Source organism: Hippoglossus hippoglossus, chromosome 16 (assembly GCF_009819705.1).
Source record: "Hippoglossus hippoglossus isolate fHipHip1 chromosome 16, fHipHip1.pri, whole genome shotgun sequence".
Classification (NCBI taxonomy): Eukaryota; Metazoa; Chordata; class Actinopteri; order Pleuronectiformes; family Pleuronectidae; genus Hippoglossus; species Hippoglossus hippoglossus.
The window spans coordinates 24,354,742-24,377,893 of NC_047166.1; the positions used below are offsets into that span (position 1 = coordinate 24,354,742).

The 23,152-nt window shown below is 42.0% G+C and overlaps 3 protein-coding genes across 6 annotated transcripts in view; 1 reads left to right on the forward strand and 2 right to left on the reverse strand.

The window, feature by feature from the left end:
• Positions 1 to 5,587: 5,587 nt before the first annotated feature.
• On the reverse strand, positions 5,588 to 10,877 carry zgc:172323 (uncharacterized protein LOC564165 homolog). Its single transcript, XM_034612040.1, has 11 exons — positions 9,289 to 10,877; positions 8,924 to 9,083; positions 8,583 to 8,732; positions 8,045 to 8,164; positions 7,867 to 7,962; positions 7,645 to 7,779; positions 7,446 to 7,556; positions 7,241 to 7,351; positions 6,983 to 7,107; positions 6,807 to 6,897; positions 5,588 to 5,939 (listed from the first exon to the last, which is right to left on the reverse strand). Exons 1-11 carry the CDS (start codon positions 9,510 to 9,512, stop codon positions 5,919 to 5,921), a joined length of 1,344 nt encoding a protein of 447 aa, XP_034467931.1. The 5' UTR covers positions 9,513 to 10,877; the 3' UTR covers positions 5,588 to 5,918.
• Positions 10,878 to 12,657: 1,780 nt separating this feature from the next.
• tstd3 (thiosulfate sulfurtransferase like domain containing 3) lies at positions 12,658 to 15,631 on the reverse strand. The gene is made up of 4 exons (XM_034611982.1): positions 15,372 to 15,631; positions 14,836 to 15,006; positions 14,013 to 14,172; positions 12,658 to 13,598 (listed from the first exon to the last, which is right to left on the reverse strand). Exons 1-4 carry the CDS (start codon positions 15,508 to 15,510, stop codon positions 13,541 to 13,543), a joined length of 528 nt encoding a protein of 175 aa, XP_034467873.1. The 5' UTR covers positions 15,511 to 15,631; the 3' UTR covers positions 12,658 to 13,540.
• A 675-nt stretch (positions 15,632 to 16,306) lies between these two features.
• usp45 (ubiquitin specific peptidase 45) overlaps positions 16,307 to 23,152 on the forward strand; it is a 36,885-nt gene continuing 30,039 nt past the window's right edge. For all 4 annotated transcript variants that reach the window (XM_034611402.1, XM_034611404.1, XM_034611403.1 and 1 more), the window contains exons 1-5: positions 16,307 to 16,582; positions 17,248 to 17,358; positions 17,737 to 17,906; positions 20,353 to 20,453; positions 20,920 to 21,020. In XM_034611402.1, the coding sequence (XP_034467293.1) occupies positions 17,256 to 17,358; positions 17,737 to 17,906; positions 20,353 to 20,453; positions 20,920 to 21,020 (475 nt within the window). In that variant the 5' untranslated portion in view covers positions 16,307 to 16,582; positions 17,248 to 17,255. The remainder of the gene's footprint in view (positions 16,583 to 17,247; positions 17,359 to 17,736; positions 17,907 to 20,352; positions 20,454 to 20,919; positions 21,021 to 23,152) is intronic.

The following is a 23,152-nucleotide window of genomic DNA, read 5'->3' on the forward strand; positions in this document are numbered from 1 at the left end:
AGTGGCTACTTTAAATCTACTTGGCTGGCATTCTTTGGGGTTTATATACTTCAAAGCGTCTTTATTCTCCCTCCTCTTTTTGTGTCCTTAGGTTGACAAAAGGCGCAGGAAAGTTTAGAGGACTTGTTAACTCCTATTGACTCTCGGCGTGTGCCGGGTTGCGATCAGGCAGGTACTGAAAAGGCAGAACCACCAGTAGGAAGAAGAAGGAAGAGAAAAAAAACAACTAGAAATAACCAGCACCATCTTCCCAACGCGCGCGCGCGCACACACACACACTTGTGGTTTTCGTGTCTCGTCCTCCTAATTCAACACATGTTCATTCTGTTGTTTCATTGAAGGAAAAGGGGAAATATTAATACAAATCATAAATCCATTATGATATTTTTGTTTTAATAATAGGTTATTTTACCCTAAGGTGGTAGATCATTTTAGTAACAAATGTAATTAAAATTATAATTAAAAATATTTTCTTAAAAGATGTTTTCCCATTAAAATGAATGGCCAAGAAAATTCGCAACGCTAGAAAAATAGGACGCGTTTCCCCTTATCGCAGTGAATATCATATATATTATTAAAATGAAAATGTTAAAATAATTGGTGATATTAGACACATGTAAAACTGTTATTACATCACAGAGACATAAATACAGGAATATCAGGAATACATATTGACTGACTTGAGTGTCTTGATTGATTGATTGATTTTAATTGAATAAAAACGTATAAAATACATTGTGTCCTGTATAAAATATCGTATCACCTAACATTTGTATGTGTGTTTGTAATTTTGGGAAGGTTTCTCTGAAGAAAACTTTATTCCTTCAGTTAATCTGAAAAAATCTGAAAATATGTCGATATGTTTTCAACGTGCTAAGAAAACAACAAAATAATATATAAAATACATAACCTCAGAGCACTCAAATTATACAATAGACATACATTTTCACATCCAGACTATCAGGCCTTATATGTCATGGCATATAATATAATAAAAAAAATCTTTCACGGACTGATTGACTTGCTGGTTGAATATTGAGAATATTGAGTATCTGGTTGGAGGGAAGTGGAGCCTTCAGCCTTTATATGTGCAGCAGGTTATTGAAAGTTGCTGGGGTCTGAACAGAGAGGAAGAACAAGAACATGTGGGCGATCAGTTCAGACCATGTTAACCTCTGACCTAATGTCCTCACACGAAAATATGGACAGGCTGTACCTGCATGCGGATCAGATTTATTTATTTAAAGAATGCATCAAACAGACGAGACACTAAATCACAATCTACAGCTGCGTTAACTAAGAGCATCGGAACGGTTCAGGTGATCCATGAATCTCTCGGCTCCCCACGCTCCTCCACAGTCAAAGAGCCTGAGCGACACGCGAACAATCTCATCAATAGGCGCAAGGTTTGCACCCGGCTGTGCGGAGCGGTTATTTATTAACGCCTCGGCATTTGCGGCTGGTTCCCATCCACCCCTGCGCTGCTTTAAGAAACACTTCTCCACAGTGAAATTCATTATTCTCCGGAGTCGAAGGCGAAGACGTTTCCTTTCTGTTCGCGGAGGAGTCGCTGGGGGTGAGTCCCATCTCTCCCCCTCCGCCGCCTCCTCCCCGATCCACTGTGCGTAAAGTCAAAAGACGGTGTCAGAGTGAAAGCAGTGTTGGAAGCAAATGGGATGGAAAATTAAATGAAATTAAATGGCTTGACCGGCGGTATTGTCCCTCCTCCCTGCTAAAAGGAGAAAAGACATTAATTACATGGTCGGATCTTTGCTCTTGGACAATATTGCGGAGTCAATCAACACGAATTCTGCAAGTGCGCTTCTCTTAAATGAACTCCGCGTCTCTTAATGAACTTAAATAACGACCTGAGAAGAATCGCATGCGGAGAGAGGAGGGAGACGTTTTTATGGGCGGCTCTGCCTGACTCTTGCCAGCCTTTTCTTTTCTTTCCTTTTCTTTTTTTAGGGGAGGGGGGGGGGATTTCAACTGTCTAAACGGTGGGGCTCTGATTTAACTGGTTGGCCATTAATGAGCCATGAATATAGAGGAACAACCTGTCTGCAAAGCAACGCGGTAAATACAGAGAGCAATGCCCCACCAGGGATCACCATTCATGCGCCCTGACTATACCTCAGGGGTGCCAAGGGTTCACCACCACCTCTCCTGGACTGGTTTCAATGGCCCCTCCATTTAGGACCCCTCCGAGCTCCGAAGAAAACACATTTTTTATGTCGACCCATAAACTTTGTTTGGCTCTATTCAAGAGAAGCCGCGAAATCATTGTCCCACTTAGCAATGTGGCCTATTTCTCACACATTCCCACGTCTCAGAAATGGCCGTGTGTTTGTCTGCATCCATCTATTTCTCCACATGTGTAAGCCCACACCTTCCTCGCCTCTCACACTCATTTGGTCACACTTTCCTTCAATTCATAAAGAAGGAGAGAAAAGAAGAAGAAGAGCTAAATCTTCGTTTTTTTCCTGGGCAGCCTGAACTCTATCCGGCCACAGAACTTGACTTTACTATAAAATATGAGAGAGAAACAGAAGGAAATAAATATTCAGACTGATGCGCTGATATTCATTTTCTTCATCTCCTTTTCTGTATTTAAACCCGGCCTGGTCAGTATCGGAGGTGTCTCATACTCTCTGAGAAACCTCGGGAAAGACGCAGGCTGCACCGAGGCCTGACCAGCTGCTTTTGTGCGGGTGGGACATTTGCGACGCGTTTGAATAGTAATGATGCTTGTATGGGACTCCCACCAGATGACATGATTGGGATTTTAACCCAGACTAATATTCAAAATCGCATTAGTGAGGAGCCGAATAAACGGCACCTGATTCAACGCTGTTCATGCGTGATTTCATTCAAAATGCCTCCCCTCTCTCTATCTCTCTCTCCTCCCCTCTTCAGAAAGGGGCTGCACCATGTCGGTATTCAAAGTCTCTGAAGTTTTGCGCCCAGCTTTTTTATTTTCTTTCTCCGGGCCACATTTCCCTGACTTAAAGTCACTTTGTCTCGCATGAGCAGACGCGGATAAAGGCGCGCCGAGTTGCGTGAATTGATATGTTTCGGTGTACCTTATAAATTCATACCTTTTCTCACTCGAGCGCCTCAGAAAGAAAGTGTCACTCAGGCCAATTCTCTCTGCTGCGGAGCGCATTTAGCAGCGGATCCATTTGAGGAGTTCATTCCTAGGCAAATGTATGCAGGCAGGGCCGCGCATGAATAGAGCAGCGTGTCAGCCGACCCTAATTGGGATTTAGCCACCCCAAAGCATGTGCACAAAGTGACAGAGGCGCAGAGTTTCAAAGAGAGTCCCAACTTTTGCCCTCCGCGGTGAATATGGGCAGCTCTTTCCCTCGGCTCCGAGTAAAACACCATTTTTCTTGCAGGATGAAGGTTAGTGACCCACTTGGCTGCGCGGTGTGTTCCTGCAAACTGAGAGTGTGAGGAAAACAAGTAAGATGGCAAAGAGCATGTTTGAAGACATGAAGGACTAACCTTGACTGGCCCGTATGTTTGAATAAGGTCAAACAACATCTAAAGTGAAGTCATGGTTATTTTCTTTTGTAGTACTTTTCGCATGGATTTTCTTTTAAATAATATCATTTAATCATTTAAATGGAGTTTTGTCATTTTCTCTGACCATTTCACAGCAAATAATAATAATAAAAATAAAAATAATACTGATAGCAATACTGATACTACTAATATAATATAATATTTTGCGTATTATTTAAAATAAAAATTACATACCATTTGATTAATTGAAAATGTAATTTTGAGGGTAGGATTTAGCCAAATCACTGCTTGTGTCTACAATTTATTTATTTATTTATTTTATTGACCATGCTCTACACTCGTCTTTTCCTCTGGTGCATCCGTTCTTTTCCACTCCGAGTACGAAGCACCATGGAGAGCTCCATATCGTATTAAAACACACACACACACACACACACACACACACACACACACACACACACACACACACGCGCGCACACACACACACACGCACACACACACACACACACACACGCACACACACACACACACACACACACACGTACACACACGCACGCACACGCACATGCCGACACACTCCCTCTTGCCTGCGTAATTCTATTCAAAATCTATTCCGTTCCTTCACGTAGACCCAATTTGCATCTATTTCCCTGAACTGAAACCTATATATACGTATACGTGTACATAGGCTGATTTATGATATATGTAGCTGTACCCATGTTTCGGGTTGGATGCACATTATTAATTTGCTGTAACAAAATGTGATCTAATGATACGAGCGTCTCGCGGCTCCTCATTATTTCTCCGATTGACAGTCTCGGGTTCAGACTAATTGTCTCCCGCGTGTTCGGGTGGGATGAGCTTGTGGAAGTGATGTCCGGGAGAAATATTGATTATTATATTATAGTGTTAAAGAAATTATTCATCATGTGGTGATGTGGCTAGAAGATGCTGGTGGCTCCATGGAACGATGTGAGCTTATTTATAACCCTTTCTTATAGTTTTATCATTTACTTATTTAACTATGTTGAATTACAAGTTTGGATGAATTAAAAATAACAAATTCTTTATATTTAGGATTTTAATGGCAATTGAAAACACTTAATCTCGGTGGGAAATACAATACATTTTGATGCACATATTGTACATAGAGATAGATTGATGCTATTTATCGATCCCAATCTGGGATGGGCTGTTACAGCAGCAAGGTATCCGGCACACAGCACACTATACAAAATATAAAAATAGAAGAATACTAAAACTACGCAAAATATAGAATGTTCTAACAGAGTTAAATCAGCACATTCAATTGTTTGTTAATAATATTGCTTCAGTGAAACAAGAAACAATAAAATGTATAAAAAAGTGTACATTAAAAGTGTTTTTTTATTACTTAGAACATTTCCATCTTCATTAAAAGAACAGCCCTTTGAGGTCCCACTATATTTAATGTAGAGGCTTTTAAATAAGGTCATTAAGAATTATATTTGTTGATTTGAATGTGAGTCACTTGTGTTCCATTGTAACAATATTGCTATTTCTGCCAGATTTCAATTGGCCATCTTACTCTTCTTATATCTTTGTTGTGTGTTTGTTGGATTGGTGTGTTGCATGTTTCTGCTCTCAGCCCTTGAGCAGGACACTGAGAGTGTTTGGCATCTGCTGGCCAGATCCAGTCGCTCCCAATCAGCAGCGGGAGGAAAAGGTGTGGATGTGGATGGAATGAGGACAGAAAACGGCTGTGCTCCGTCAGTCCGCTGCAGAGCAGAATTTGACTGATGGATTCCTCAGGCCTCCAGAAAGTGTCAGGGCAACCGCCTTGACCCTCAGGTGACTCTCTCTCTCTCTATGTTTGCGTTTGCTTATTTCTTTTTTCCACTCTTCCTCCGTCCAAGCCAAAGCTTTGAACAACAGCATCATTTTTCTCTGCTGAGCAAAACTATATTTTTGCATTTCATGTAATTATAGTTTTGGATTAAATGTAGTGTCCTTAAAGGGCACCTCAGCGAAAAACCTAAAAGAGACATCAAATAAAAGAAAGACAAGGTAATTGAATGCTGATAGCTTTATTTGCAGTGGGAAGAAAACAGAGGGAGTGTGAGGCACACAAAAGTTTAGAGAGCATGTTGAGTGTTCTTAGGCATATTCAAACTCTGTAAGGGGAAGGTTTAACTTTGTAGCAAAGGGTCATTCATGGTCTTCTTGTCCAGGGCAAAGGTCGTAGGTCAGTGCCCAGACATGGCGTTTGGTCAGTGCAAAGCTCAGAGGGGCGTGGCGGTTTAAGGGTGAAAGGAGGTCACTTGGGAATTTGGCTTGCTCACTCTTCGTCAGATTCATCGGCTGCACCGGTGATGGTGTATGTTTGTTCCTGGCGGTCCGTCTCCATCACGTCACCCTCTTTTTTCACCGTTCTGTCCGGGAGGAAAGAACAAAGAGAGGGTTAGACATCTAGGCAGGTGGATGCTGGTCCTAACCCTGTCATGAAGTAGGTTAAGATTCTTGAAGTTGTTGCTTCTTAATCTGGGTTTAAATGCTACGATATGCAGAGGCCCTGTTTAGGAGAACATAGATGACACCTGGTACCTTTACCTAATGAGCACTGTCCTTCTCTCCGTCAGCTCCACAGCCTGATCGGCATAGGCTTCAATGTTGCCGTCATATGCATCTGATCCATATCCCAGCCCGGGTCCGCTGGTTTCACCCCCCCCTCCACCACTCTTCCCCTTCCCACCAATGCCTGACAATGCAACATCCCCACCCACACCCTCAGTTCCTGCACCAGTTCCATTACCCCTCCCTTCGCCTCCACTGAACCCCATGCCACCAGAACCTGCAGAGCCGCTACCTGGACCAATTCCAACACCACCCATGCTGCTGTCACCCTTGCCCCCAGCGCTGAAGTTTCCAGTTCCCGCTCCTCCAGCACCCAAGCCCGCACCTCCAGGTCCAGTACCATGCCCTGCAACACCAGAGCCACCACCAACACCAGCACTTCCAGCACCCAGCCCACCAGTGCCAACACTACTCATTCCACCTGCACCCACTCCTCCACTTCCTCCACCTGCACCCCCAGCTCCCAATCCATGACCACCAATCATGTCTGCCCCACCTGCCCTACCTCCAGTGCTCATTCTTCCACCTATACCCCCAGCAGAACTGCCTGAACCTGCACCCATGCCTCTTGCACCCATGCCCCCACCCATTCCTCCTACACTCCCCATGCCTCCTGCACTCGCACCACCACCTGCTCCGCCCATGCTCCCTCCACCAAAGCTCACCCCAGCACCAATAGCGTTCGTGGAACAGGTGGTCAGGGACAGCGTTTGCATCATGCCAGCCAGCCGCAGGTCCTCTCCCTCAATCAATTTTCTGCAAAGAAAATACAAACGATGACAAAATTCAGACTAAGATGAAATCAAATTTTTTGTCAATTTTTAGGTTGTTATTCCTTTACCTGTAAGTTGTTATCTCAATCTCCAGAGCCATCTTGATGTTCAGGAGGTCTTGGTAATCACGCAGGTGCAGTGCAATCTTCTCCTTTGTGGTTTTCAGCTCCAGCTTCAGGGACTCAATCCGAGCCTATTAACAAAGCCATGCAATTACCTGAACCATTGTTGTGGCTTTGTGTCTGCATTCATGAAAGTGAAGGTTTGTGTTCATGACTGACTCAGGTGTGACGAGGTGCGCACCCTGCATCTGAGTCTACACTTACGTGCAGGTCTTCCTGTTCCTTCCTGTACGTTTCCTGAAATTCTCTGATCTGAGCCTCAAGAGCTTCATTCCTGGTCCTCAGGTCATCCAAGTCACGTTCTTTGTTTTGGATCTGGAGATAGTTTAGCATGGTTTTGTTTATTATAGCCATTCATTATTGATTCTCAATGAATATTTATATATCAATTTTCACTTTTGACACCCACATCCTTTTTGGCACCAGCCACTTCTTCTCTAAAGCTTCGAACCCTATCAACATGTCCCGTTGTCTTCTTTGTTAGATCTTCAAACTTGTTTTTATACCATGAATCCATGTCCTAGAAATGAAAGGGGAAATAATTCCATAAATTAACATAGAATAGAGGATTTCACTGCATACTCCAGTGCTAAAGTGTAATTATTTACCTGGAGATTTTTGGCTGCAATGTCGTCATACTGGGTTTGGATTTGTTTCAAAGCAGCTGCCAGGTCAGGGAGTGTGAACGCACTCTCAGCTGCAGCGTGAGCTGAATAGATCTGTTTCATGAGCTCCTCAATTTCCTGGGGAAAAAAATGTTATCATCAAAATGAAATGTAAACTAAGTACTCAAACTAAATATGTAAATCTTACATGAAGATGTTATGCACCTGTTGCTGAACACGTTTTAGGAATTCAATTTCAACTTCCAGTTGCTCCAGCTTCTTCTCCAAGGCAATGCGTGAGGAGGTGGCTTTGTCCACATCCTAAAGAAGGCACACCATTATTACTACAACTTTAAATGAATATGGTAAAGATTGTATTATTCCCTAATTAAATGGAACCTACTGGACGGAAGGTTTCAATGTCCAACTCAGCTTTCTTCCTCAGCTCCACTGCCTCCTCGTATTTGATTTTGATTGACTCTAGTTGAGCAGCTGTGAACTCCTTCGCCGCCAAGGAAACGTCCTGAAAACCAAAATGCCATAAGTAATTTGCTCGTCCATGAGATCTGAAGGTGTGTGCATGGCTGTGTGAAAAATGCAGATCAGCCTCTTTTGCATTTCATGTCTTTAAACCTGACCGTGTGTGTGTGTGCGTGCGTGTGTGTGTGTGTGTGTGACAGACAGATGTACTCCATGACACCGTAACATGCTGAGGCACATCTCTATTTGCCTTCCAGAAATAAGCCTGTTACCAGGTAAGGAACCTTGAAAACACCAAGTTGACGTCTTGTATCATTGCTTGGATGGGTCTTATGCAGATTAGTGAGGTGTAAAGCTCGCCAGAAGCAAAGAATTCAGTCTTTCTGCTCTTGAGCATCGTACAAAAAAGAGAGAAAGAAAAGAAACAGAAGCAATGCGCAGCTTGGATAATCTTGTCTCACCCGCTGAACTCTCATCTGCTCAGCGATCTTTCTCAGCTCCTTCAGCTGTTCCTCATACAGGAGGCGCAGACCTGTGGGCCTCTCAAAGCGGTTGTGGTAGGCCTCGATCTCTGCCTCCAGTAGCAGGTTCTGCTGCTCCAGGGACCGAACCTAAAAGTGCAGGAAAACCTCAGCTCAGATATTTCAAGTAAGCTGTAATATGTATTCCTGTCTATGTGATCACACAGGTGAGAATAATGTGCCCCCATTTTCCAGCTAAAGTTTTTTTTTGCCAGTCCTGACAAAAAAAATCTATCTGCCCTGATGGAAACAAATAGTGAGTGTAGCATGAATGCTTTTACCTTGTCAATGTATACAGCCAGTCGATCATTGAGGACGATCATCTCATGTCTCTCACTTTTGCGTGTGCTGAGGAATTCCTGGTTCTCAGCTGCAGCCACATCTAGGTCCATGGCAGGCTCTCCGTTAGGCCCAATACACACCATGGCCCCTGCACTCACACTGTCAACACATACCAATACACATTTACTGCAAAGCCACGGAACTCTCCTTTAAAGGAGGGGAAATGGCTTGAGAGGGCACTTGAGGAAGTGGAACTTTCACAAATGCTTTTTTTTGCAACAAGCTCACCTTAGAAAATAATAAGCTAAGTGTACAGCCTGCTCACAAACCTTAGTCCATAGGGGACTGCTCTGACCCAGCTTACCCTGCTCCAACCATGCGAGACCTGCGTGCAGCCGAGACGTTCCTTCTTCCCACTGACTCCACACGCATGCTGCCAGCCCCGGCTCTGCAGGAGTAGCCGGCGGAGGCATGACGGGCCTCTCTCCTCGTGGGGGATGGGCTGGACACCCTGACCTGATGGGAAAAGCTGCTGATGTCCTCAAAGTGACGGCGGTAGGACGACATTCTCTCCGGGCTGCGGCTCATGATGGCGGCAGGGACTGTGTTTCCTCCGAAAGAGATACCTACTCAGGCAGGCAACTATCTGTGGTTTACTGCTCTTCACTGCTGCTCCAGCTTCCTGATTTGCACTCTGGTCGTCAGCCCGTTGTGAGGTTTTATAACTCCCACTGCTTCTCATCCCCCTTCCCTGTCAGAGACAGCCCATTGCATGAGCCAACACCTGTGGAATCTCGAACCTCTGCACCAATGCAGGCTTGACCTGCAGCTCAGATATCTGTCAGCAGCTTGTGAGGAGCAGATCTGGGCTGTGACAGTGGCTGATGGCATCAGTGGAGGGTTCACCTATTAGTCTCTCTGCAATATACAGACAATATATCAGTCTAAGTCTTATCACAGCCAGTAACGGTTTTGCCAGGATTATGGTACATGCACCACATCAGTGTCCATAACAGCACTGGGCAGCAGGCAGGCAGGCAGGAAGGGTCTGTTCAGTCATGGCAGCCAGTAGGTGCAGCACTGATGTGATCTGCTCTGATGGGACGAGGGACTTTAATTGAACGCTGAGCAGAGGCTGGAGGGTGACCTGATGAGGCTGCGGCTGCTGCAGAGGAACAAAGGGCGCTGGCGAGATTTGACATAAATTAGTACTTATTAGTCCGGTCTGTTTTCAACATATTAAAACAGGAGTATGCAGGGGAAAAAAATTGGAATCAACCGCTTCTGAGGGAAAATATGGAGGCCGGGAAAAAAAGGAGGAGGGGCGGCTGTAGTCTGGAGTTTACGGTTGACATGGCACAGTGATATGAGGGGAGAAAACAGTGGTCTTCATTGACACCTACAGGGTCACTTGGTCGAGGGTCAGTAAACACTGTCACTGTCCTTAAAGTTTACTGTAAACATTAACCTTCACAGAAAACCTAACTTTCAAGCTTCTCACACAGAAAAAAAAACAGAATGACCAAAATAAAGAATAAATCCATCTTTAAGCCAAATGATAAATCATCAAATTCAACTTCTAAAAGGCTTTTTCAAATGCATTGACTTGATGGATTATGTGAACATCTGTTCTTTCCACTGACCTCAGATCTGGCAGCAGTGTGGGACTTTCTTTGGGAAGAAGAGGAAAATTTCATTCATGAACAATCTGTCTCCACTAAATCTTTTCATGTAGCGAACAAATAACATCACTCATCACTTCAGAATGTCACAGTATTTGTTATGTCTCATCTCACATGTCAGCATGACTTCGACATTTCGTTTTACTTAACCTCTGTAAATACAGAAAGCAAACAAGGAAACGCTTATTATTTGTAATATATATATATACATATATGTTATATAATATACAGTAGACTATGCTATATAGTGATGTTATTTATTTTTTAAGTCAATTAGAGATAGTGCTGGAAATGTAAATGTAATTGGACTGAATTTATATAGCACATTTCCAGTACAAGTTGCATTCACACACACATTCATACAGCGCTTCTACACAGATCACTTTTTCTATCACACACTATTGGGGTTCAGTATATTGCCCAAGGACACTTCGGAATGCAGACTAGATGAGCTGGGGATCAAACCACCAACCTTCTGCTGAGTGGACAACCCTCTCTACCTCCTGCGTCTCAGCCATCCAATTATAGAGCATATGAAAATTCGATGCATTTAACCTGGTTTTATAGCTGGGATCTCACCCAAAACAGAATTAATAATTTTTCATAGCTTCTGATTTGCAAAACAAATCATCAGATCATGTTTGCTTGTCATTCTGACAAAATAATAAAAAGGTCATCAAGTATACGGTGATAAAACTATGTAAAGAATATCGTACAGACATGATGCATTTTTTCAAGTCATTATTGTATTTGAGGTCAGTCTTCCATCTAAGATCAGTGATGCGCTTAGATATTTTATAAATGTTACCTAATCCGATGATGAGATATTTTATTTCAGTTCTGTTTGGACTCTCAGTTCAGTATTTGGGTGTGTGTATGTGTGTGTGTGTGTGTGTGTGTGTGTGTGTGTGTGTGTGTGTGTGTGTGTGTGTGTGGTCTGCATTCTTCCCAGTTGAAAACAAACACATTCATTATCATGGATGACGAAGGAACCTGTTAATGTTCCATAGAGAGTCGGTGGCAAATTCATACTGAGAAAGCATGGGTATTAGACATAACCCTTCAATACAGTAGATCATCATGTTCCCAGCAGCTGTCACCTCAGCAGGCCTGTGGATATTTATATCCCAAATCATTTTTGAAAGACTTGGTACATGGCATACATGCGGATTCTGGAATACAAGGTGTATTTTTATACTACAGAGTTAACAAGCATAGAGAAAAACAAACTAGAAGGGCACTCAGAAAGCACATACCTATGCCAAAGCCCAACAGTCCCCTTGTTAAACCATACATTTTTGTCATCAATATTAATGAATTATTCTCTGAGAAATCAATGGAAATGTTGGAAAACACCTAATTTAAAGATGTTAATGAAAGTTAAAAATAAATCCTGGAACCGCCCCCTGATCCTGCATTCACACCAAAATTGAATGGCTTCTTCCCTGAGCCATTCTGTATCCTTCCAACAAGTTTTGTGATAATATATCCAGTAGTTTTTGTGCATTCTTGCTTACACACAAACAAACAAACAGGGATGAAAACATAACCTCCATGGTGGAGCTAATGAAAAAAGTCTGGAAGGAAACAAAGGAGAAGAGAAAACACATGGAAAATAAATCCTCATTCATCACAGAATCACATAGTCGCAGCAAAATGCATGATCATTTAGGCTCATCTTCACTTTTAGTATAAACCCAGAATGGATCCCAGGGGAGATACCCCCTCTCCCTAAACACCACTTATTCTAATCAGCATACATTTATAAGATACTTGAACTAGTTGTGGAGCCTTTGTTGTCTTCTGCTGTCCTAAAATAATTCAGCAAACCAGTATTATAACAACCAAACAACTGTATTATATAAATGCACTTTATTCGAATATGGGTCCCTCAGTAAACACAACTTTAGACTCAATTGGATTTCTGGACCAAATCAACAACTTACATTTTCTAAAACTTTGCAGTTTCATTTGAATGTAGAAATGATTCTATTTCCAACAAATATCAGTGTTTAAAACTTCCATCGCTTTTTTTCACAAAATCAAAAATGTGAATTTTATTCACAAACAAAAGAAAATCACACAATAAATATCAATTTTAATCAAAACTATAACTTTATTTCTTGAATGATGTTGGCAACAACTGCACAAACTGTTGAGCAATACACTATTATATATATTTACAATGCATCACATTGAAAACTGTTCAAAATATGTTATGGGAGGCTCATTAACCCACAATCATACACAGGTAAGTAGTCATTTGCATAGCTAGTCTGTAAAATAAAATAAAATGTTTTATATCGTCCGATTATAGTTGTGCTGATTATTACAGTCACAGACAAGAGGAGACAAGAGGGACTGAATGAATGTGCAGCTCTGCTACGAAGAATGATTTTACCAATAATAAATAAAGTATCAGTCATCATGTGGTGGTCAGTGTTGATATTGTGTTGCTGGCTATAAACAAATTGATGTACGGACACTGAGAAGTGTAAAAATATGTTTAAACTGCAGCAGGTCAGAGGAAGTCAGCTGAGTAGGCAGTCCTTCATATGTGGCCACATGCGTCCCACACCACCTCCAGTAAGCAGATCTCAGGATGCATTGAGGACGCATTAGGGTGTGTTCACACCTGTACTTAGCGCTGACCAACACATCCAGAGTGATTGGATCACTCTGGATGTGTTTGTGCAGGAGTGGAAAGGGTGTGCAAGTATTCTATGGTGAAACATATTTACAAGAAACTTCAAGTCAACACTTTTGAAATGGATCGATTGCTGATGTTTGCTGAGTCCTCTGGATTCACCCATGAGGAGAACAACTTACATCTAAATTAACAAGAAAGTGAATGAACCTTGGAAAAATCTCCAGTTTGATGTCAGATACATAAAAAACAGATTCATATGTTTTATGTCTTCTTTTAACCCTGGATCAGTTGTGATGCTCATTCGTCGCCCAGTCTTTCCATCCACCCGGGTAATGATAAATGCTGAAAAGGAGAAAACGAAAAAAGGAAGGAATTAGAATGAACTGTTGCTTGAAAAAATGTGTCGAAAATAAAACTGAATTTGTGTTTGACCTTATCTTACACACAAAATATATTACACTGCATTTCGCAATTTTAGTGTATCTTCTTTTCTACTTGTTAGTAGAGATGTGGCAGCACGGTGGGTTGGCATTGAGCAACAACAGGGAAATAACCTCAAGCTGCTGTCTCAAGAATTTAAAAGTCAGTCAGTGAGGGAAAAAGTCTACCAAAGTCAGCCATAAAAGTGTACTGCTACTCTAACCTTTATCCAGACCCACACTTACTGTACATCGCTACAATAATTCAATAATTGTTGGACTTTGTGTTGAGGTGAGAATGTTTCTGACAAACATATGTCAAGGAGAAATGTCTCACTCTTTGTATCCCAGCGACGCAGCTTCCTTGACTGCCTTCTCACTCCGAATCCCTGCCAGACAGGTGAACACGATGTTGTCCGTCTGCTCGGGCATTTCACCACCATACTTTTCTCTGAAATCTTCCGGACCAAGCTGGAGGGCAGTGTTCACCTGTCCCACTGCGATGACAAAGAGGCACAGACAGGTCAGAGTGGTCCAGATGTGCTGTTAGGGTTTGATGTTTGATGGTACTGTTATAGTAGAAGAGCCAAAGCAGTGTATCTACACTTATCAGAATATAACATATTCAATATCTACCTACTAATTCTTAAATTGTCTGTCCTTCTGTCTATCGGTCTGTTTGACTGTATGTGGAACTCATATCTTGCAAACTTCAGCGAAGTTAGATCTGAAGATTGTATCGATTGCGTCAATAGTTCTATATAGCTGACATGTAATGAATGAAAAAATAGCACCAGTTAAGTAAATCATTAAACTTAAAAGACCAACACGTGAACAGTAATAAAGCAAATTCAGTTTCATTTCATGAAATACATTGACTATAAAATGATTACAGATAAACCAGGTAGGATTAGAACAGTAACTAGTTATTTTAATTTGACACTGAATGTAAAATGCAGGGAATTTTGCATTTTAATAAACATGCTGCAATAAAGGCCATTGTCTGTTACAGACCAGTAGAGGTTAATCAATGCATTATGAGACCTACTTTATGAATAAGGACCCTCCCAGATGTGATCATGACCTGCAGACAACATAAACCATTGGATAAACCAATTCTACAACAACTATTAGTGTAATTTAGTTGGATCAACACTCACGGGGGATGTTAATGGCCCCGGGGATGAAGCCGTACTCTCTGAGCTCCCAGGTCTCCCTGACATCTATAACCACAGCTTTTTTGCCGGCCAGGAGCTGCTTCAGCTGCTCGTAGGTCACATCTGTGCTGGGTGGCGCTGAAGTGAACCCCCTGCACAGAAGCAACTCTGTGTCTGAAAACAAAACAAGCAAAACATGTGACATGTATGCAAATATGTATAGGATAAGATTAGAAGAGTTACAGCAGCAAATAAGACAGTCAGAAAATAGACATCAGTAAAAGTAATAAATAGGTAAAAATGCAATATAAACGCTAGGCAATATAACCAGTACTAACAGTTACAGTGTTAACAGTATACAGTGTACACAGAATATATGCAGTGAAACAGGATTGCACGTCAGCCATTGACTTGCAAGGATAGAGACGAGTGTTGTTATTGTTGTGATGTGAAACATTATGAAACCTGATAGTGAGCAGACACTCGTGTGGACGGTGGACAAGCTGACAAATGAACACAGTTCTAAATGTGAAACTCACTTCTGCAGCCGGGGGGAGTGTGATCGATGCCGGACACAGAGCTCCTTCCTCCCGGCACAGAAGCACCGGGCTGGACGCTCCTCCGCCACAGCAGCCGAGGGACCACTCCCGTGAACCTCCAGCACCGTGTGAGAGCCATGTGTGGTGACTTTAGCCTCTATACCTGCACAGAATCAACATGGAGCCCCAGCGTCACTATGGAGCTGAGTGGCAGAGTCACACTGGTCAGGTTCACCCTCAAACTGGTGACCTGCGCCTGCGCTACAGTACGGATCACCGAAAGGACCAAAATAGTGTGGCGCTCGACTGCGTGCCAAAATGAAACCCAGTCATTCACCCAACGCTCCAGAGGTCAGAGCATCATCAGCATAAATAAACAGCACGAGCTCAAAGCTGTTCATGTTCATGTGGCTCAGGGTTATTCAATACATTGTATCTGATGCCTTCCAGGTCGTGGGAAAAGAAGTGATGTGTGAAGTGTTTTTCACATACTTCATCTCTTTTGTGGCTAATATCCTCACTCAACAACTTTATAGCATTATAAAGAAAATCCCTATATAAATACAGTTTATTAATATTATTATCATTATTATTACATAAACTATGTCCACATCTCATCAGATTAATTTGAGAGAGTAATTCATGCTGCCATGCTGATCTCAGAGGAAGCAGGTAACTGCTTCAGCCTCTCTGAACACTAACTTTCCTATAACATAAACCCTATTACATCAAGTTATATTTGTTCGGTTTTATGACATAAAATAATGATTTTCTTCTAGGAGTCCATCTTTCCATTTTTATTCCTAGGTGAATTGAATATCACAACAAACCGATCACATGTTTTACAAACGCGCTCCTGAACGCAGCCCTGTGAATTTTCGCCTTCTCCAGTTTAGGTCCACTGTCCCTGAATGCAGCATTGGGCCTAACCGAGCCGCCGTAGTGCGTCACATGTTGACTTGTGTTGCTAGTCGATGCTAGCCACAGCTTGACTAAAGGCAAAACACGAGGAGTTGTTGAGACACCGTTCAGTTGTTGACGGAACTGTCCCATGAAATGTCTTAATGTTTCCGTGTGTTGTCGGATAAACACACCCTATAATGTTCTATTTATTCTGCTAATGTAGCTAGCCTGTTTGCTAGGAAGAGTTGACATCTCACTGTTGGCTTCAGGTTAGCTAACACAGTCAACATAGGAGCTGCAATAAAGAGGTGAGTCCACACCGCCTTCTCTTCAATTCTGAATATAGAAATAACATTTAGAAATTTTAAGTAACTCACATGTTGTTTGATGAACAACTTTAAGGCCCATTAGATCCATCTAAACCCGATGCTCTGGTCTAATTGAGGCCTCTTAATCGTATTATTGTGCATTACCCGGTCGTTAACCTGAATATAGTAACACGTGTAATCTGAGTGTCAGTATATATATATACATACTGTGATCTCTGTGAGTATCTACACAGTCAGATAGTCTCTATTGTTTTGTCTCAATAGTCCTGTACGGTGACATTGAAATGACAATCAGAGTGGGATTAATAACTATCAGCTCTAAAGATACTTAGGGGTGGTCACGTCTTTATGAGGTAAACAATGTAGAAATGGCCTCAAACATGACACCCCACATTGGTTTGTGTTGAGGTACAACAGAACTGTGTCACTGTAGAACTGCTTTGTGTTGCTGGTTACCTGCTACAATAAGTAACATGTAAATGCACCTGTTGGAAATTGCTTTGGATAAAAGCGTCAGCTAAATGTAATGTAACAGGATACAGGAAGATAGAGACGAGTTTAAGTATCACTGTTAAAACACAGTCATGCTCATGTTGTTTTATTTTGTGCTGTAACAGTTGTTTGTCCTCTGTGTTCACCTCCAGAGCTCCAGATGCGGCTAAAGGACCCTTTCTCTTTGAAAGCCGTCGATATGACTAAGCGGACGAATAAACCGAGGAAACCTCGAGACGAAGAGTCGTCCGATGAAGTCAGTGGTAGGTCACTGAAGCAGTGCTGGACACCAGGCTGTTAAAGTTAGGGCCGTGAGTTTTCATGTGCATAGTGAATGGGATCAACTCTTATGTTCTTAGTAAGATATGTGTTCTTTATCAAGTAATGTTCCACATACATTGATTCACGGCAAATGATAGTGTTCTTCACAGGAAACACAACATAAGTCTCAGCTGAACATTAACTTGTCATTTTTGTCTGTTTTGTTTATCAATGGGGTATTATTATTTCTCCTCCTAAATCAGGACTGACGGGTTTATGTTAGTGGGTATGGCGGAATATCCATAAGAGAGGATTTATCTTGCAATGAATGGAACACATGGTTTTTATCACTAGTTTATTTTGTGTTGTTTTTAAATTAGGGTTGACTTGCCAGCATGTGAGTAAGGCAGTGGACCTGAGCTCAGTGAAGAAGTCGGTCCTGTCCAGCGTGTGGTTTGTGTGCTCTGACTGCCTAAAGGAGAGGACCATGATCGACGGAGAACCAGCAGCATCACATGACATCCTGGTGTGTTTAAAGTGTGGTTTCCAGGTAAGATTTGTTTTTCTAATAATAAATGGTGAAAACACACTGTGCATTCACGTTCTCCTTGGAAGGTCCCATTTCCCGAGTTGTGAAGTCGCTGTTCAGACTTTAGTGGGTTCATGTGCTTTGAAGTCATAATGTGGAAAAAACATGGACACTGTAAACATAATGTGTTGTATTTATGTGTTTAAACAACACTTGGACTTGTCTTTACAATATTTGCATAATAACGATGAACAAAGAAAAAGGATCAAGTGTGACAGACATAGGTAATTCAAAACATGCACGTTAAGCATAAAAGTCTGATGTTTGGCACTTGTGAGAAATGGACTTACAGTTTGTAATTTACAAACATTTCAACATTTGACAAATTCACATTAAGAGCTACTAAAGCTGATTTTACAATTATGTTTATTGGTTTATAAGTGATGACATCAGCATCTCATTTACCAAGTTCTTCTTAAGACTTGAGATGGCGTTCATGTGAATTTTCCCAAACAGGAACAATGCATAGACACACTGGGGCTGATTTCTGGATATTCACCATGTACATTTCAAATATATGTATTGTAAATGACCAAAAGTAAGGGAACAGATGATTTTAATGTAACTTAAAGTAAATAACATTTATTGTTTTTATTTGTACAGCCCTTGCTTGCAATAACTACATCAAGACTGTGACCAACTGACATCCACAAACTTTTGCATTATTTTTTTAAGTTTTCCCGGCCTTTCACTGGAACATGTGCGTTCAAACAAGGCGCAAATTTTCGTGACACCCTAAACGCGCCTAGGGATCATATGTGTTTATTCTGGTTAATTGTACGTAACATGCGTAACACATATGAGGAGTAGGACTCCTGGCTCAAGCGATCAAGTTGCTGCGTTGTACATGATGTGGAAGCCAGCGGAAAAGAGGAGAAGAGAAGTACTGGCTGAAGTAACTATATCTGCTGTGGTGAACGTGGAAATGCCGGAGAAGCCAGCACCGTTGTTTGTTGGTCCACAAGCCCACCTGGAAAAGCACACAGCTTGGGGACTATCACCGGCTCCTACAGGAGCTTTGTCTGGATGACATTTCCAGGGCTACCTGATGCTGAGCAGTGACTGGTCTTATCACCCTCTGGCTCAGCTCGGTGCCAGGACTGAGTCCGCTGATTTTCATTCTCAGCGATGACGCAACATTGCGTCATGCTAATTTGATGGCCGAGTTCAAATATTTGAACTCCAACATGGTTTGGAACAGCCCAGGGCCAGAGACGCAAATTCGCTTCTAGACTCGTCTTTGCATTGACTTTGTATTTAATCTCGATGCATTATAAATTCAGCTCTTGTGAGGTAAATCGGAAGTGATTGACTTCTATGTCTAAGTCCTTCCGCATTTCCTCCTAATGAAGTCCTGTGTTGCATTGACAGTGTGTTTTTGCTCATGGTTTTGATGCATTATTAAGTTCCTCCCGAGTAGTTTGCATCTCTCTGTAGTTTTTGTAGACTTCTGAACTCTGCTATCATCATGCATTACAGCATCAAGATCTCATCAAGATGAGTGTGTCAGGTTAAGACTGGTGTAGGTTGGTGGCGATGCCACTGACTTTTGTTTTTAGTTTTTTCTTCACCATTCTCACAATGTTTCTCTCATCAACTGTGCTAAGGTGCTATGTCCTATACTGTTTAACACATCAAGATTTATACATCAGGAAATATAAGATGAAATTCTGAACTCTTCTCTCATGTTCAACTTTTGATTCAAAACACAGTGTGTGTGTACTGTTTGGTACTGTGTCAGTCACCAGTATATTCATGTAAAAGACAAGTTTTGTATGTATGTATTAGACGAATCCAAGCTGTACTTTCTTCTACATTGATATAACAGACTAGAATGGCACTCAGTAGAGTGTGTACCACTGCCAGGGCTCAACAGTGTCCTTATAAAACCACATTTAACTTCACTAGATCCAGATTTTATATTTGGATCTGCACCAAATTCCGCACACTAATTAATATCAGCCCTCTAAACATGCCTGCTTTTTTTCTTTCATTAATTCATTAATTGTTCTCTGAGATATCAACAAAATGTGGAAAAATACCCGTCTCACAATGTGAAAGAAAGTGGAAGAAAATGTCCTGGATCTGTCTCATGATATGGATTCGCACCTAAATTTAATGGGTTCTTTCCTGACCGGTACCACATACTTCTACCAAGTTTCGTAGGAATCCGTCCTGTAGTTTTTGCATTAGCCTGCTAACTAACAGACAAACAAGCAAACAAACCGAGATAAAAACATAGTTTTAAACACAGTTTTAAATCATTGAAAATATGAATGTCCTTTTTTTCTCGACATGCAAATTTGTCTTTGAGGTGGGAATGAGTCATGGTCTTTAGAAATAGACATGTATGTTTTGTGCTAGTTAAGATTTTTAACACAATTTTTTTAATGTATCTATCTTGCAGGGCTGTAACCACTCTGGTATCCAGCACGCTGTCAAGCACTATCAAGCGTTCCATCCCGAGTCTCACTGCATCACCATTAGCTTGAGCACATGGAAGGCTTGGTGAGAAACCTAAGAACTGCATTCATTTTGAACTGTGATGAAAAAGCCAAGACTGCACACAGTGCTAGTCAACCTGTATTGTCACATGTCAAGATGCCGACAGTGTGTGGGTTTATATAGAAAACAATAGTTGCCCAGTGTTTTTACATACATACATACATCATACACTGAAGGTGCGTTTTGTCCCGAAGTGTCCTTGATCCTGGCGACTACAATTTTCCAGCCAGCTTCTGAATCCTTTATATAAATTTTTTTACTTCATTTTAGGTGCACTAATCTGGTATGAATGCTTGTTCACTCCATTCTGATAGTTGAAGGTGATGGTTTTCCACTTCAGCCAAATAATTATGTCGTCAAATAATGCTTCATTTCAACATTTAGTTCCTTGAGGGCTGTTAAATTCCACAGTAACCTAAAGCCTTTCTGTTTCTGTCTATGACCCCCCCCCCCCCTCTCATTGTAACAGGTGTTTTGAATGTAATGAGGAGCTCTCCACTCACTGCAACAAGAAGGCTTTGGCTCAGTCCCTGGACTTTTTACAAAAGCACTCAGTCAAGGCAACGTCAGGTGAGGAGTTCTGCAGCATTCCAAAGGTCTGGCCACTGACTGCTGTTGAATTAAGCTTTTATTATGAGACGTGTCCATCCTCAATGCATTTTCAGCGAGGCAAGAAGTCACTTCATTTTGCATTTTTATTAAAGCGTTCATTTAATTTAGCAACCTTGTCTTCATTTAAAGTAGAAAATAGTTGACCTTTAACACACACATTACTTGTTATGAGAATCACATATTATTGCTGCATAATTATGTGTAATAATTCCCACTGGTGAATCTCAAACAAGATTTGATGAGCTTTTGTATCCGAGTTACAACAGACATATCGAGAATATAATGTGATAATAGCAGAAAGTGAAGTGGAGAGGTACTTTTCACCCGAGGCTGTGAATGCAATAACACCATCACTGCATACGAGACTACTCCTGCTCAGCTTTTTATCGTCAAATCATTGAGTGTTGAACAAAGTGATACTGATGAAGTGATTTACCAGAGGCCTGCACTATGAAGCATGATTTGCATTTTTGGGGGTAGTAATCAGGTTTACTTTTCAGTCCTACGAAGCTAGTTCACTTCAACCCGTATAAAATCTCTGCACACTGACCAATCAATTCCTTTGAAACATGACATCCCATCCCATGGAGCAAAAAAAAAAAATTATAATTATAAAAAAAAGGATCCCGTGGAGCTCGGTGCGCGGATTGTTCTCTGAGGAGGACCAGGCCAGACCCACAAAATCATTTGACCTTCTCTGATGAGTATCTAAATGAAAGATATAGATCCTCATCGGAGAGAATGATAAACCTTTATCAGCTGCCGGGGCAGAACATAACCACCTTGACACGTAGGAGCAATGTGCTCACAGTACCACAGACTGTCTTAGACTTACTTAAATTACTGATATTGATGTAATGGGTGTGTTAGCGGCGGGATAACCAGACATAGTGAAATACTTGTATCCGTCTCTTTAATTAGGTGCGCACAGTCAGGTTCATGGCGGACAAAATTAGGTCCATATGTTTTTATTGACTAATAATTGCAAATGTTTCCACCCCGGTGTGTCCTCAGAGTCAGTGCAGATAGTGTGTGTAAAACTAAAGCTCATTATAGATGCTTGGTAAATTACACATTCACACAATAAGAGATGTTTTACCTGCTGTCCTTCCTGCATTTAGCAGCTCTAACTGTGTTTCTTTTAGTCTGGATAATGTGTTTGCACCCTCTCAGATCTTCATGAGGCAAACCTGGGTTGACTTATCGAGTTGATAACCAGCTTCCTGTGACCGCTTAGCCTGATTGTGTTTTTTAGGTTAAGTTCACCCGGTTATTGAATATATATCCTGGGTATGTAGAACTTAGAACTGTAGTACAGGCCCCTGGTCACAAAGGGTCACGTTTATGATTGCCAGTGAATCACCTACACACCAGGAGTTGACAGCAGTACACCTGCTCCCCCTGGTGGCTGTGGTCATTAGAACTCCAGGACTTCACACTGCAGCTCAACCTGATGCATATGTATGTATATGCTGTTTCTACATTGAGTGTGATGGGTTGAGAACATCCTGCATCACAGGCATGATTTCTTTTTGATATACTTTAGCTATTTTTGCATGATTTATCAGGGTTTGAGGAAGAATTTGAGTTTGAGGAGAATTTGAGTTTTGTCGTAGCCTCATGTCCTTTCACCTTACTCAGACCACCTGAGCCCCCCCCCCAGTCAGTCAACCATATATATATTACACCCCCACCCCCTCACTGTACTTCAACACGCATGCATACACCTTCTGTTGGTGCTCGTAGTTTGTGCTGGAGTGCTGAGAAGCCTCTCAACAGGCTGTAGCTGAACAGGGTGGTGGGCCTTATCACTTTTAGTCTCACTGGCTGACTCAGCTTAGCCCCCTGCCCGGTGCCTAGCTGCCTGTGGCCAGAGGCCAACCACCCAGGCCCAGTCAGGCTGGTCCACCCTTAGTCTCTCAGCCATGGCTGCAGAGTTGTGGGATATACACTGCAGCAAACCCCCCCCCACCCCTCATCCTCACCCTGCAAGTCGCATGACTGCACACATTAAAGGAATTAGGCGCTTGAGTGATGCTTCCCGGCTGGGTTCCCTGAAGAACAAGAGCAGCTGTGTGGGGTACAGCCTC

Excerpts from the sequence above, each read along its gene's own strand:
- zgc:172323 (XM_034612040.1), bottom strand. The coding sequence starts at position 9,512 with ATGAGCCGCAGCCCGGAGAGAATGTCGTCCTACCGCCGTCACTTTGAG. Across the intron at positions 9,084-9,288 it reads TCTCGCATGGTTGGAGCAGG|TGTGAGTGCAGGGGCCATGG; the intron begins GTAAGCTGGGTC and ends ATGTGTTGACAG. Across the intron at positions 8,165-8,582 it reads AGCAGATGAGAGTTCAGCGG|GACGTTTCCTTGGCGGCGAA; the intron begins GTGAGACAAGAT and ends TTTGGTTTTCAG.
- tstd3 (XM_034611982.1), bottom strand. The coding sequence starts at position 15,510 with ATGGCTCTCACACGGTGCTGGAGGTTCACGGGAGTGGTCCCTCGGCTG. Across the intron at positions 14,173-14,835 it reads CGGGGCCATTAACATCCCCC|TGGGACAGGTGAACACTGCC; the intron begins GTGAGTGTTGAT and ends TTGTCATCGCAG. Across the intron at positions 13,599-14,012 it reads GCGTCGCTGGGATACAAAGA|CATTTATCATTACCCGGGTG; the intron begins GTGAGACATTTC and ends TCTCCTTTTCAG.